Source organism: Apiospora aurea (assembly GCF_038362705.1).
Source record: "Apiospora aurea strain CBS 24483 chromosome Unknown utg000002l_segment0_segment0, whole genome shotgun sequence".
Taxonomy (NCBI): domain Eukaryota; kingdom Fungi; phylum Ascomycota; class Sordariomycetes; order Amphisphaeriales; family Apiosporaceae; genus Apiospora; species Apiospora aurea.
The window spans coordinates 2,097,129-2,110,380 of record NW_027117389.1 but is presented as its reverse complement, the minus strand read 5'-3'; the positions used below and the strand labels follow the sequence as shown (position 1 = coordinate 2,110,380).

At 55.8% G+C, this 13,252-nt stretch overlaps 6 protein-coding genes across 6 annotated transcripts; 4 read left to right on the top strand and 2 right to left on the bottom strand.

Annotated features, from left to right (window-relative positions):
* Nucleotides 1–125: 125 nt before the first annotated feature.
* PG986_003041 (60S ribosomal protein eL20) lies at nucleotides 126–1,132 on the top strand (the record flags this gene model as incomplete). The annotated part of the gene is made up of 3 exons (XM_066839263.1): nucleotides 126–129; nucleotides 553–914; nucleotides 974–1,132. 3 exons carry the CDS (start codon nucleotides 126–128, stop codon nucleotides 1,130–1,132), a joined length of 525 nt encoding a protein of 174 aa, XP_066704327.1.
* Nucleotides 1,133–1,605: 473 nt separating this feature from the next.
* PG986_003040 (uncharacterized protein) lies at nucleotides 1,606–4,118 on the bottom strand (the record flags this gene model as incomplete). The annotated part of the gene is made up of 2 exons (XM_066839262.1): nucleotides 1,606–2,445; nucleotides 2,499–4,118. The coding sequence occupies 2 exons, from the start codon at nucleotides 4,116–4,118 to the stop codon at nucleotides 1,606–1,608; spliced, it is 2,460 nt and encodes an 819-aa protein (XP_066704326.1).
* An 813-nt stretch (nucleotides 4,119–4,931) lies between these two features.
* On the top strand, nucleotides 4,932–5,654 carry PG986_003039 (acetyltransferase domain-containing protein; the record flags this gene model as incomplete). Its single annotated transcript, XM_066839261.1, has 1 exon — nucleotides 4,932–5,654. The coding sequence occupies one exon, from the start codon at nucleotides 4,932–4,934 to the stop codon at nucleotides 5,652–5,654; it is 723 nt and encodes a 240-aa protein (XP_066704325.1).
* A 735-nt stretch (nucleotides 5,655–6,389) lies between these two features.
* PG986_003038 (uncharacterized protein) lies at nucleotides 6,390–6,940 on the top strand (the record flags this gene model as incomplete). Its single annotated transcript, XM_066839260.1, has 2 exons — nucleotides 6,390–6,459; nucleotides 6,513–6,940. 2 exons carry the CDS (start codon nucleotides 6,390–6,392, stop codon nucleotides 6,938–6,940), a joined length of 498 nt encoding a protein of 165 aa, XP_066704324.1.
* Nucleotides 6,941–8,002: 1,062 nt separating this feature from the next.
* On the top strand, nucleotides 8,003–10,000 carry PG986_003037 (uncharacterized protein; the record flags this gene model as incomplete). Its single annotated transcript, XM_066839259.1, has 2 exons — nucleotides 8,003–8,248; nucleotides 8,408–10,000. The coding sequence occupies 2 exons, from the start codon at nucleotides 8,003–8,005 to the stop codon at nucleotides 9,998–10,000; spliced, it is 1,839 nt and encodes a 612-aa protein (XP_066704323.1).
* Nucleotides 10,001–11,090: 1,090 nt separating this feature from the next.
* PG986_003036 (uncharacterized protein) lies at nucleotides 11,091–12,875 on the bottom strand (the record flags this gene model as incomplete). Its single annotated transcript, XM_066839258.1, has 1 exon — nucleotides 11,091–12,875. The coding sequence occupies one exon, from the start codon at nucleotides 12,873–12,875 to the stop codon at nucleotides 11,091–11,093; it is 1,785 nt and encodes a 594-aa protein (XP_066704322.1).
* Nucleotides 12,876–13,252: the final 377 nt, after the last annotated feature.

Sequence of the window (13,252 nt, the reverse complement as noted above, 5' to 3'; positions counted from 1 at the left end):
ACTCCCCCAAAGCCGGAATTTCCTCCACAACCAGCCAGCAACGACGACGACTAACCAAAACACCGTCACAGTAAGTTGACCCTTGATTCCGTTCCATTGAGACTCGGTCGCTAACATTCGAAAAGATGGGTAAGCGATTTTCTATTCCTCGATGCTTGATATGACCGGGAAAAGAGGTGGGATATGAATGCGTGCTCGCCCGACGATCCGACTTAAGACAACAATTTTCAGCAATCACCACGACAAGCAGACGAACCATTGCGACGCTCAGCGGTCTCCTCAACCAATACCGCCCATTCGGCATTGCTTCAGTTGCGAGAATGAAGCATTGGCATTGAAAACCTAGGCCATTGCGGGCCACGACATACTTCTGTAAAGGAACACGGCGTTCAATGGAAGATTGCGGCACGAGCAGAAATGCCCATCTGCAGTCCAACACCTCGACAACGACGACATGCACGATTTCGGTGGCAGGGAGAATTGCGTCCGGTCATGCAATGTTTTGGTCGAATGTTGAAATATTCAAATAACTAACGCCATTTTCTCGCTCAGGTCGTCTTCAGGAGTACCAGGTCATTGGCCGCCATCTGCCCACTGAGAGCAACCCCACCCCCAAGCTCTACCGCATGCGCATCTTTGCCCCCAATGAGGTCGTTGCCAAGTCCCGTTTCTGGTACTTCTTGATGAAGCTCAAGAAGGTCAAGAAGGCCAACGGCGAGATCGTTGCCATGAACCAGATCGCCGAGAAACACCCTCTCAAGGTCAAGAACTTCGGCATCTGGATCCGTTACGACTCGCGCTCCGGTACCCACAACATGTACAAGGAGTACCGTGAGATGTCCCGCTGCGCTGCCGTCGAGTCCATGTACTCCGACATGGCCGCCCGCCACCGATCTCGTTTCCGATCCATCCACGTATGTCTTGCGTCCCCGACTGGACGAATCACCCAGAGTCTTGTACTAACCATGACTAGATCCTCCGCGTCGTCGAGCTCGAGAAGACCGAGGACATCAAGCGCCCCTACATCCGCCAGCTCACCACCAAGGGCCTGAGCTTCCCCCTTCCTCACCGTATCCCCCGCATCAGCACCAAGAAGATCTTCAGTGCTACCCGACCTTCCACATTCGCATAAAATGGGTGTTGGTGTCTTGCTGGGTTCTGGGAATGAAATGCAGGTGGTCATGGATCTGCTGGTGTTATTACGGTCTTGCGGAAATGTCATTACGTCAGCATATGCTCTCAATAGATAGAGCAGCAAATCAATGCCACCCAAATGAGAGATGGTTCGTTACGAAGTCAATGTGCTCTTTTTTCACGCCATGTCAACCGTCTAGTCGATGCTGAGACATGCTGTATATCCGAAAATCAAGGGGTTAAGGGCGAATGACTGGAGAGACTCGTATGGCGGAATGGCTTCTGTGCAATCAGAGGAGCACGTAGGAAAATGTCTTCCGAAAGTAGCTCAATCCAAAACATGTTACGATTTCCACCGATGCCTGAATTTATCAGAGACTTATCTACATGATTAAGTATTGATTGGGAGATATGTTCTCTTAGTACATTGTACATTGACGTCTTTGTTCAAGACCCCCATGCGGTCACTCCTCAGCTGTCCTCGCTCGACCCTGTTCTTGATTTGTTCTCTGCAAACGTATCGCTCATAAACTCATTCCATACACCCCAATTCACAAAGTCGAAACCGCCGTCCCTCGGCATATCGAAATTGATATTGTTAAGGCCCGGCCAGCCCATACCGGGGTCGGTGAACCTGCTGGCTGGGCCCAGGTCCAGGTCGATGGATGTGGGGGACAACTCATTCATCCCCGGCACGACGGCGGCAGGCATACCGAGACCGTTGCTGCTATCACCACTGGTATCCATGGGAACTGTCGGCTCGGAGCCCGCCGCAGCAGCAGATGTTATGCCGATTCCGGCCATGGTGGACGCGTTTGGCGTTGCTGCTGCTGCAGGGGTGTTTACTTTGGTGCTGCTATTCCCATCGAGACCCGCGTCGTACCCCGGGTTCGTCATCCACGGTCCAGCCATCCAGGGCACATCATCGTTGAACCCGGTTTGTTGCCGCCATTTGGACTCTTCTTCTTCCTGGCGCAGCGCGGCCGCCCGCGCCGCCTTGGCCTTTTTGTATAACTTGCGGATTGGCCGCCACAGCTGACCGCGCCGGGTATCGGCAACGACATGGGCCCAGAGGGGGTAGACGATGTCGACGCTCGCCCACGCCCGTTGCACGAGCGGCCCCCGCGTCTGCGAGCACAGCTCCGCCAAGCACACGGCCAGGGGGTGCCACTGCACGTACGTGTTGCTCCACCAGCCGAAGCGCTCGGCGAAGGGGGATTTCTCGTTGCGCTGCGTGAGCTCCAGCACCGACACGGCCGTTTGCAGCATGGCCTCGCGCGAGACCTTGGGCCAGCGACGCTCTCGCTGTTGCTGCTGCTGCCGCAGTTGGATCGCAATGCTGGATTCGCCGCCGCCGTCGCTACCACCAACGGTGCTTGGCAGTGCGACATCTCCGGGCGCGGAGGCAACGGGGAGGGGTAGGAGGGGGAAGAGGATGCTGGTTGAGCGGGCGGGTTGATGGGGTATTGCAGAGCCAGCCAGAATTTGAGGTTGATGAGTCGAATGAGCCCTGCCGCCATGGCCGATTGATAATGAGATATATCCGCACTAGTGATATACTTGGTCTCGAGCCGTTGGGCGTGCGTAATCATCTCGTCTTCCGTCTGCTGTGGCGGGGTGCTGCCCAGGGGTTGTGACTGAGTTTGTCCCAGCCACAGGAAGATGCTAGAGGATTGCGCCGTAGCCAACGCGAAGGTGATATCAGACCCGCCGGTCCGCTCAACCAGGGGCCCCGGACTATCCGGGCCAAAGTCATCATCGTTCAGGTTCAGAGGCAAGCGCATATTGAGCATGCTCGTCGCTATCATGGCTTCGGTCCCTCGGTCCTCGGCCGCCCGTACATCGAGCACGACAATTTGCCAGAAAATACGCCGCCGCATCTCCACTTCAAACGGCGAGTAGCCCCTCCCTTCGCCGTCGCGTAAGAGACCAGCACCCTGTCCCAGGCGGAGGAGAAGCGCAGTCAGAGCCCAGGAGGCCCGTGATTGATTGTGCACTCGCAGACAGGCGACATATAGGAGCAAGGCCTGGATACACTCCAGATCCGTATTGGTGAGGTAGTCCGCCGCGCCAAGTGCTCGTTCAACCGCCAGCTGGTAAGTCTTCAGCAGAGTGGCACGGTCTTGGCCTAGATTCGTCAGGCATGCCTCTGGCGTAAGACTTGTGATGGCTGCGAAGTATATAGAGAACGCCAGTGCTTCCTGGGCCAGGGTTAGCCTTGGCAGTCCGGCTGGTAGCATCACCAGAATACTCGGTCTGTGTAGAATTTTGAGTATTGGATCGACCCGGTCGAAAAAGACCGAGAGCAGATACAGTATTTGCGCGGTAGCTGGATGTATCAGCCCGCTAGATTCCGGGGATTTGCAGCCAACGAGAAGGCCTTGCGTGGCAAAAGGCTGAGGTTTCTGCTGTCCCATAGAAGACTCCGGGGTCTCGGTTTCTGATTCCTCGCCCGAGTCGGTGTCTGACGGCTGCTCCAATGCCTGCTTCAGGCCTTCGACCTCATGAGAAAGGTTCAGCCAAAAGTCGCCCCCGACATAGCGTCTGGCTGTGTGTGATTCATTCTGATGGGGATAAGCCGGCGCTTGGTGAAGCCCAGGAGTTTGCGTCGAGTGCCCAGGCCGAGTCACCGATGGTGACGCCTCCGCCTCCGCTGCCGTGGCAGACGTATCCGGGGTGTTTGACAGATTAATATCAGATATATCGATATCGAGATCCTTGAGACTCTGGACATCCACCTTTCCCACTATGGACTCGAGGCGGCTGATACGGTTAAGCAGCTCCTGGTTCCTCGTCTTCCTAGGCCTTTCCATGCGCTTGCGGGCGGGAAAGACACAGCCTATGCCCGACTTGGTGCAATGCGAGCACGGGTGCACGCGATTGCATTTTATCTTCTTGGAGCGGCAGGTGGTACAGCTCAGTTTAAAGGACGGCCTTGTTCCCGAGGATGAAGTTGCCGCAGCCGCAGGTGACGTAGTCTCCATGGTGAACGTGTGTTTGCGGCCGCATGTGCGCGCAATAGCAATAGGCTGACAACGCTGAGCGGGGGACCCGCCAAAACGAAAAGCACCGAGTTATTTAATGTAAGCAGGCCGTTAGAATAAGTGACGATCCGATGCAGAGAGGCAATCTACAGCAAACAAATTACATAATATGGTGAGATACCTGGCCACGGGCAGTCGCACACGCTGATGACTGATGGGTTTGGAGGAGGATGTGGGTGTATGTGTATCTCGCTTAATGTTCCCACGGTCTTGGCCAACTGCCGGGAGCTGGAGCGATTAATAACAATCATGATTGATTGTGGCATGGGCAATTGTGGGACCCCCTCCCGAGTGCCGTATGTAAAACGGGCATGCTTATTGGTATAGGTAGTATTTCTATCTAGAATCAACACTAATATGTCTATGAAATACTCCATGTAAGTACATATTCAACCTACGTGTACTGATATCAGGTATACTTAGGCCTTCTGTGCAGTAGCAGCAGAGCTAGCTGTGCACTCAGCACATACAGTATGACGGGCTGACAGGCCGCCGTTCGTGGTATTTAGTGACGGCTCGACCTCCCGATTCGGGCAAGGTCCTAGGTCAAGGTATTATGAGTCAGTCGTAAGAGCTGACCAGGGAATTCCACCTGCTGTAGCATAGCTTATAGTCATATGCGGTCCTCGTATAAAAGGCCATCATGAGCTTGAGTAGACGGTCAGAGGAGAAAAGGCCTGCAGTGTTCTTACAACACAATCCGACGGAGAGATAAATCAGTTGTGGCCGCCCACTCTTATCAGACGAACCGACATGGCTGCCTCCTCAAACATGATCAGGGTGAAAACCACGCTGCCGAAGCAGCCCTTTCTGCCGAATGCGGACCGACAGCCCATCCAGACGGAGCGCTTGCTGGTCCGCGCGCTGACCCAGGACGACCTGCAGGCCATGCACGAGCTGCGCACCCAGCCCGAGGTCATGATCTTCACGGCCCGGGGCATCGTCGACACCGACATAGCCCAGGCGCAGGAGCGGCTCGACAGCTTCCTGCCACCCCGCGGGGACCTCGAGACGTACAACACGGCCGTATGCCTCGCGGCCACAGGCGAGCTCATCGGCCTCGGCGGCGTGCACAGGGTCGCCTCGCCCGTGCTCGGCTGGCCCGAGTTGGGCTACCAGCTCAAGCGCGAGCACTGGGGCAAGGGGTACGCGACCGAGTTCCTGCGCGCCTTCCTCGAGCGCTGGTGGGCGCTGCCCCGGGTCGAGGTCGAGATCGAAGTGGATGCGCTCTCCGTTGCCGCCGCCGATTGCAGCGGCGGCTCGCAGGACGGAGATGGGGAAAGAGTGGTGCCTGAGATGCTGGCGGCCATGGTCGACGCAAACAATCCGGGCAGTTGGCGGGTCATGCAGAAGGCGGGCTTCGAACAGTTCAAGGAGTGGAAGGAGCCCGACAGTCGGGTTGGGTTTGAGGGGAAGGACGTCACTCTGTTTGGATACGCATGCACTGCAAAGGGCAGGAAATCGGACGTGCAATGACCAATTTTACGGGGAGATTCCTTCCAATGACGAAAAGCTATGATAAGTTCTGGCTCTCTGGGAATATGCAAACAGCCTTCCCCATGTAGGCTGTCACCGATTTTGTCGATACCAATAAACTCACAAACCTGGGCTTTTTGATTTCCTGCCCTATCTTGTTGTGGTGTGCATATGCACTAGAGATTTTTGAAGATGTAATAAATGTCGCTTGGTCGTACGCAATCGCACATATATGGGATGTTATAGAAGACTATCGGTGTACACACCGACAGACCTGGGCAATCTGTCCGCAATAGCTTTGGTAGTATCCGCCTGCCAACTTTACGATCTCGAAGCTGAATGCATTGATACGACTCTAATACCCCTGGCCATTGAGCCGTGCGTCCCAACCTTCCTGTCGGGCAAGAAATTACATCAGGCCCGCTCGGCTCCAGGATTTATCAAATGACGATGGGAGCAGCCGACAGATGTTGCATATAGTTAATAGGGGAGGGGGGGCGTACAGTAAGGCACTCGTCATTGTAATCGACTTCACCCGGCGTTGTACATCTTTCTGCAAGCGCCATTTGGAGGACTGCAACTACACAGGCGCCGAAAAACAACCCATTCTAGACCAGGAGATATATATATCGTTATACCTTATGATCTTTGATTCTGTCCCTTTATTCTACAGGTTTTAGCTGTGGTGTCTTTTATAATTATAGAGAAACAGAAACAGGGACCCTTTCCGCCAAGATGCAAACATCGTCCACGTCAGAGACGCTAATTGCGTCCACGAATATTCTCAGCTCAGCTGTGATCGCCGGTAGGCTCTCGACGCGCATATGATTCAGAGGCACAGTTCTGACATTTTGACAGGCGCGACAGCAAGTCTATCCGCATTTGCGGTGCCGGCAGTGCTCAACACCGGCGCATCCACCGATGTCATGCTGCGCCAGTGGTTCAGCATCTTCCATCGCGGCAAACTCATACCGATAGCCGCCGTCGCGACGGGGCTCAGCCATGTCGCGGTGTCGTACGGACGCTGGGCCGCTGGGCGACAGTGGCGGGGGTTCGCGCTCGGGGGCGCGCTCACGGCGGCTCTGATCCCCTTCACCTTGGCCCTCGTGATGCCCACGAACCGTGTGCTGGCGGCGGCCGAGGCGCATGGCAGCAGCAGCAAGGAATCGCGGATGAGCGACGATAAGGTTCGGCAGCTGATCAGGAGCTGGCGGGACCGGAATGCTATCCGGTGCTTCCTACCTCTGGCCGGCGCAGCGTTTGCGCTGTGGAACTTGATCGTCTGAGTTATGGGATGACGATCAATCATACTGGATGATAGCTTTGCTGTATGTACATTCACCTGCGCAGCTCGGGTTACCAATTGCGTGGTGACGGGCTCCAGCGGCGGCCCGCCACAACTACTTTGCTATTTGCAGGTGGGATGGATTCACTACGGACTATGGTCGGGTCCTCATCCGAGACTGCAAGTGTTGGGTGATGCGCACACTATTATTACGACTTTTCATGCCTACATACCTTAGGTACCCACTTCCAAAGTTTTGTAGTAATTCATTGAAATCAGCCTTGTCAGCTTGCAAAAGCATCCGAACAGTTCAAGCATTGCCGATCTCTGTGTGTGATATTTTTGTAACAAACAACGCACGGAGGGCCAGAGGGCCAGGCAGACAGAATCTTGGAAGGCTAGTGAAGTGACGATCTCTGTCAGGATTTATTAGAGGACCCGGGGGGGGGCACGTGTCAGCTCGGATTGGGTACCTTGGGTGCTGGATTGGGACTTGTTGGCCGCCAACCGGGCCTCCAACCTCTGTGTGAGTGACACACAGCCCGTCGTCATCCACCCATCCACACCACACACACTGCATCCCACATCCCACATCCCACATCCCGCCCGCCAGCCCGCCATCCATGATGCCTGCTGCATGCGCCTGCGACTGCCAAAGACTGGAAAGTCAGTCGACAACAGGCTCACTCCTCACTTCCCAGGCGTTCTCCTCCAACTCTCGTATTGCTTTCCCCTTCGACGATTCTTTCGACTCTTTCGACCCTCCTGATCATCAATCATCCTCGCTTTCATGACTCCTCGCCCATATATCAAATAGACGATCGTGTTACCCAACCTTGAGCGTCTGCTGCGGCTGTCTCGGTCGTGCTTCGTTACCCTGATGTGATTCTGTCCCACCGGACTCGGTCGTTGGAAGAGAGAGCACCTGCGACGTTGCTGCACTGCTGTTCGCTCTATCATGTCGCTTTTCACCATTGACGACTCCTACTCTGTTCAATTGCGACTTACAAAAACAATCGGTTTGCCATTCCTTGCGCCAGGTGCTTAATCCTGTTCCACCGAAATGGCGGCCGAACAAAACCCAGCTGCAAATGCTCCAACCACCAAGCCCGCGACCGTGACCGCGACCGCTGCTGCTGCTGCCGCCGCCGCCGCACCTCCACTCAAATCTGATCGTATTCCTTCACCGCCGACTGCGGCGCAGACTCCGCCGATCGACGGAAAGTCATTTTACGGATATCTCATCAACAAGGACAGGACGCCCACGGAGCTGCTTGATGCGCTGCTACGCGCCATCGCCAAACACATTGTAGGATCCCGAACCTTTGCACCTCTCCTCGGGTGCATATGCAGTCGTTTCGGCGCTGCTCCCGTTACCCGATGCCTTGCACATATATAACCCAACCGCCTGAATCCCTTTCCATCCAAGCACGCACAAATCACAGGCTAATATTGCTTCCCCGCGCAGATCGCCGAGATTGGTGATAAGAAGAAACAGCTCTTGGACAAGTCAAAGCTTGCTGCCTTTTACAAAGTAGTCGGTGGCGATTACGATTCTCTTTTCGTCGACGCACCCGACAAATCTATCTCGTACATATGGACCGCTCTCGGGGTACAGCACATGCTGTACCCGGGGGATAATGACTTTGTCGCACCGTCCGTTCCAGTGCTTACCCCAAAGGGCTTTGCGCGATGGGAGTCGCTCCAAATTCTACTGGAACCCGAGGAGCATGTACCGTACATACAGTTTGCTGTGCGCAACTGGGGGTTGAAGCACCCCGACACCGGGGTGCCGTTCCCAACCGACCTACCGAAGGAAGCTTTCCCTTCCAAGTGCGATCCATATATAGATGCATGGCATAGAGGATGTGCCGAGAAGTTGCGCCATGAAGCTGCTCCCTCAACATCCCAGCCGAGCCCAGACCCTCGAGTCCACTTCACCCACGTCCGTGGATCTCACGCTGCTGCGTCTGCTAGGCCAGCCACTGAAAAGGAGTATCTCGAAAGAGAGCGACCCTCGGTACCATTTACCCATTTACCAGGAAGCAGAGCAAATATCGGGGCCCGTCAAGCACATTCACCGCGCCATCGTCGTCATGACAGCGCGGACAGTAGTTCACCAGAACCAGCAGTCCGTCGCAGGAGCTTCTCAGACTATCCTCCCTCCTCTCCAGAGGTGCCTCGTACTTCTGCGCATCTCGATCCACGGCGGCCCGTCCCTCTCCGTCGACATAGCCAAACAAGGAATCTTTCGCCGACCCCATCGGATTCGGATTCGGATGTGCAGCCGAGCCCCAGGGTGAGACCTGTCGCTCCAGGTCGGCCAAAGCACTCAGTGCGCGTCTTCCCTCCTGAGGGGCCGCCACCTCCGCCGGCTGCGCCCGTCGGGCGGCCACACCGTGCCGAGCTGCGACCTCCTGACTCCCGCCGCCGCAGTTTGCCTTCGGGCAGTACGAGCCCGCTCGGCAGCATTCGACAAAAACTCAGTTCCTTCTTGCCAGGCTCGTCCGACAGGCCCCATAGTAGCTCTCGCGATAAACCACGCCCAGAGCGTCACGGCTCGCGTCTTAGTCGGAGCTATTCGGATGATTCTTACGCATCTGATTCCGGTTCTGATGTATCACCTAAGCAGCCGAAATGGCGAGACCGCGACAGAGACAGGCTCCGCGAACGGGACCGTGAGCGTGAGCGCGACCTAGAGCGCACTATTGAACGGCATCTAGAGCGAGAGCACCGCGAGCGCGAGCTGGAAGAAGAGCGGGAGAGGAGGAGCAGAAAGGACAAGGGCTACATGCGTCGCCCCGTCCTAGATAGGCGTACGAGCAGTGCAGCTGACGTGGACCGGCGCTCGAATGAGTACGGGTGGGAGCCGAGAGAGCGGGACAGCAGGCTTCGGGATCGCGAGCGGGGCCGGGATCGAGGACGCGAGGCAGAGTTGCGACGTAGTTCGCACAGCGACGACCGGGACAGGAAGAGGTGGCGCGACCAGGACAGGTCAAGAGGCTCGAGTCCTCTCGTGGTCGGGGTAGGGGGTCGGAAGTACCCCCTGCCGAGTCGATGAAAATGCACCACTGAAACGTAGGTATGGTAATGACGAGAGACGACCCCTAAAGACTGAGCGAGGCGTAAAATGGTGTTTGGCGATGCTTTTCTTTATGTGGACAAGGTTAGGGAGGCAGTCCCTTATTACAGTGCGCTCGATTCACGGGGAAGCTACGAGCACAGCGGCCGTGGGACATAGTAGTATACTGTTGGGTTCTATAGTCTTCTTTTCCCCATGATCTCTTGATGGTACATCTAGATATATAGAGGGCGAAAACGCTACTCTCACTTTTCGTTTTCTCTGAAGGTAGAACGAACGTATGCTGGCATGGTGAAATCGTACCGAAGTCGGGAATTTCTTCCTAGTCCATGTTACCACAGGTACGAGCCGACCAAGCCCCTCACTAACTCAATACACACTTCCTTCCCCCTTGCTCAAGTACCGAGATCTAGTTGTTGCCCACCCTGCAACTTAAACAGTTGTGTGTAATTGAACATCTAAAACTTGGGCACATTTCCCCCAGGGATTACGATACCTACCTACCTACTCAGCGTACAGGTACTCAGCTGCAGCACTGATAATAGTACTCCATAAGCTTAGCTTCATAACAAGTACAACGAGGCAAGATGGCCGAGCGGTCTAAGGCGCTACGTTCAGGAACCGGATCTTCCAGATCTTCTCCAACATCGTAGTCAGGAAACTGGCGTGGGTTCGAATCCCACTCTTGTCACAACTATAACTTTTGTCCTTTTGCCATGCATTGCGCCACAGGCCTGTGCATGCATCCTACTACCCACCCTTCCTCTTTTTTTCTTTTATTGTGCCTCGTATGCTGTTGCATACTAGGTACGAATTGCCCCTTTGTTGATATATTTTTACGGCTTTGCTTTTACAATAGACAATTGCAATGCGACTGCCTTTTTATGATTTCTGCTAGGCGACATACAATATGCGCATATGGAGGGAGGGTTACTAGCAAAATCATAAGTAAAGTATCGATCTGGAGGCCAAGAAGATCAAGTTCTGTCTCTATGATGTCTATGTCTATGTCGTTCATAACTGGTACATGCTGACCAGCTCTGTTTCTAGCAATTGCCATGCCATTAACTCAAGCTGACGGCGGTCGCGAGTCCTTGACTGCCGGTAAATCAATTCCCTCATTTGAAGAAGACTCGGGGCTCTTCTTCTTCTCCTCCATGCCGAACTCGGTATTTAACTCGTCTCGGAGGGTGATCTCCTTCTCCACGAATGTGATCAGGAAGCCCAGTCCGGCAAAAGTGATGCCAACCAGCCAACATGTGCGCAGCGCTCCAGTGAAGACTCCAACGACTTCGCCCCGAAGAGCCGGGTCTTCAATGGAGTGGATGAAAGCACCCGTAGCATGCTGATAGGCACGATCGCCCGTCAGGAAACTCGCGATCTTGGGGTCGCTAACAGTAGTCGCCAGACGTCGGCATTCGTTGTTGAAGATGGCAGCCGGAATGGCCACGCCCCAAATGCACCCGAAATACCTGGCAAAACTCCAGGTCCCCGTGGCCGTGGCGACGTGCTTCTCGTCCAGGGGTGCTTGGACCGCCGGCAAGAGACAGCCCGCCAGCCCGCCTCCGCCGATGGCGAAAAGGAGCTGGTAGCAGACCCAGGCCGCGACGCTTGAGTCGACATCCAAGAGGCTGAAAAGGCCAAACGCGATGACGCTGGCGCCGAAGCCGACAAGGTGGATGGGTTTGTAGCGCCCAATGGCCGACATCAAGATGCCGCCAGCAAGCGCAAAGAACAGACTGCCGGCGAAGCTCGGTAGAGTCGCAACCCCAGACTGCATCGGCGACTTGCCCATGACCGCCTGGAAGTAGATCGGCAGGAAGTAGTAAGAGAAGTAGGAAATGACGGCGTGTATGAACGTGAGCAGGAGGGCCGAGGCCGACGTGCGGTTGGAGACGATGTCGCGGGGGAAAGACGGCTCGGGGCAGAACCGAGGCGTCCACTCGAAGGCCATGAACAGGAGAACGCCGAACAGGCCGAGTGCCAGAGGCACCGCCACGTGGTAAGTGCTCCAGCTGTACAGCGTGCCTCCCCACGTCGTCGCAATGAGGACGGAGGCCATGGCGGCAATGAAGATGGCATTGCCCGAGAAGTCGATGCGCCGCAGCCGAGCCGCTATGCTCAGGCTTTGCTCGTACTTGACATTGAGGAAGAAGAAGAGAGCTATGAAGGAGAGCCCGCCTATGGGGACATTGATGTAGAAACACCACCGCCAGGACGAGCGCTCCGTGATGAGGCCGCCCAAGAAGGGGCCGGCGGTCGCTCCCACGGTGGCGCCCATGCCTACGAGAGCCATGTACTTGCCGCGCTCGCGCAGGGCCACGAGGTCGGTGAGGACGGTCTCGTTGAGCAGGTTGATGCCGCCGCCGCCGATGCCCTGGAGGGCGCGGGCGGCGATGAGCATGCGCATCGAGCTGGCGCCGCCGCAGAGGCCGCTGCCGAGGGTGAAGAGGAGGACGGCGCCGAGCAGGAGGTTGCGGCGGCCGAAGACGTTGCTGGCCTGGGCGAACAGCGGCAGGACGGCGACCTGGGCGAGGAGGAAGGCGTTGGGAATCCAGACGTAGGAGTCCCCGCCGCCGAGGGAGTCGGTGATGGTGGGCAGCGCGCTCGTGATGATAGTGCCCTCGATGGCGGACATGAGGCCCGTGAAGGAGAGCGTGGCGAGGATGGCCCAGAAGCGCCAGGTCTTCTTGGTTTGGGCGGCCGGGGGAGGGATCTGGTCGGCGGGAATTGTCGGGGCCATTGCAGTCGTCTGCTGGCCGCTTTCTGGCCGGCCCAGTGGGCGGTCGGGGTGTGGCCGTTGGTTGTGCTCCATAGAGCTGGTGGTGGTCGTGGTGTCTGTGTTGTCTGGCATGTAGAGTGGTGAAGTCGCCAATGCTCTGCTCTGATTTGAGTCTGAGGTGAAATGCGACGATCTGATGTCCTTCTCCTCTCCTTGGAAGACAGGACGAAACTTTCCATATTAAATAGGTATTTGGGAAACATCTTCTCCTTTCCCACGGAGTACGGGCAAGTATACGGCATTCCCATTCTAGGCCTAGCGCGAATGAATCATAATGAGAAGGTGTGAACTCCGGGTGTTGTGTATACCCCATATTGGCTGCATACTAGGTAGGTATCTTCTCTGCAGGTATACCGCCCAAATGCAGGTGAGGTTTTGTATCATGGCGGCGAGGGATTTTTGTTGTTGCATTCGGGTTGGCCGAAACGTCCGCGTCCTATCACGCTTGC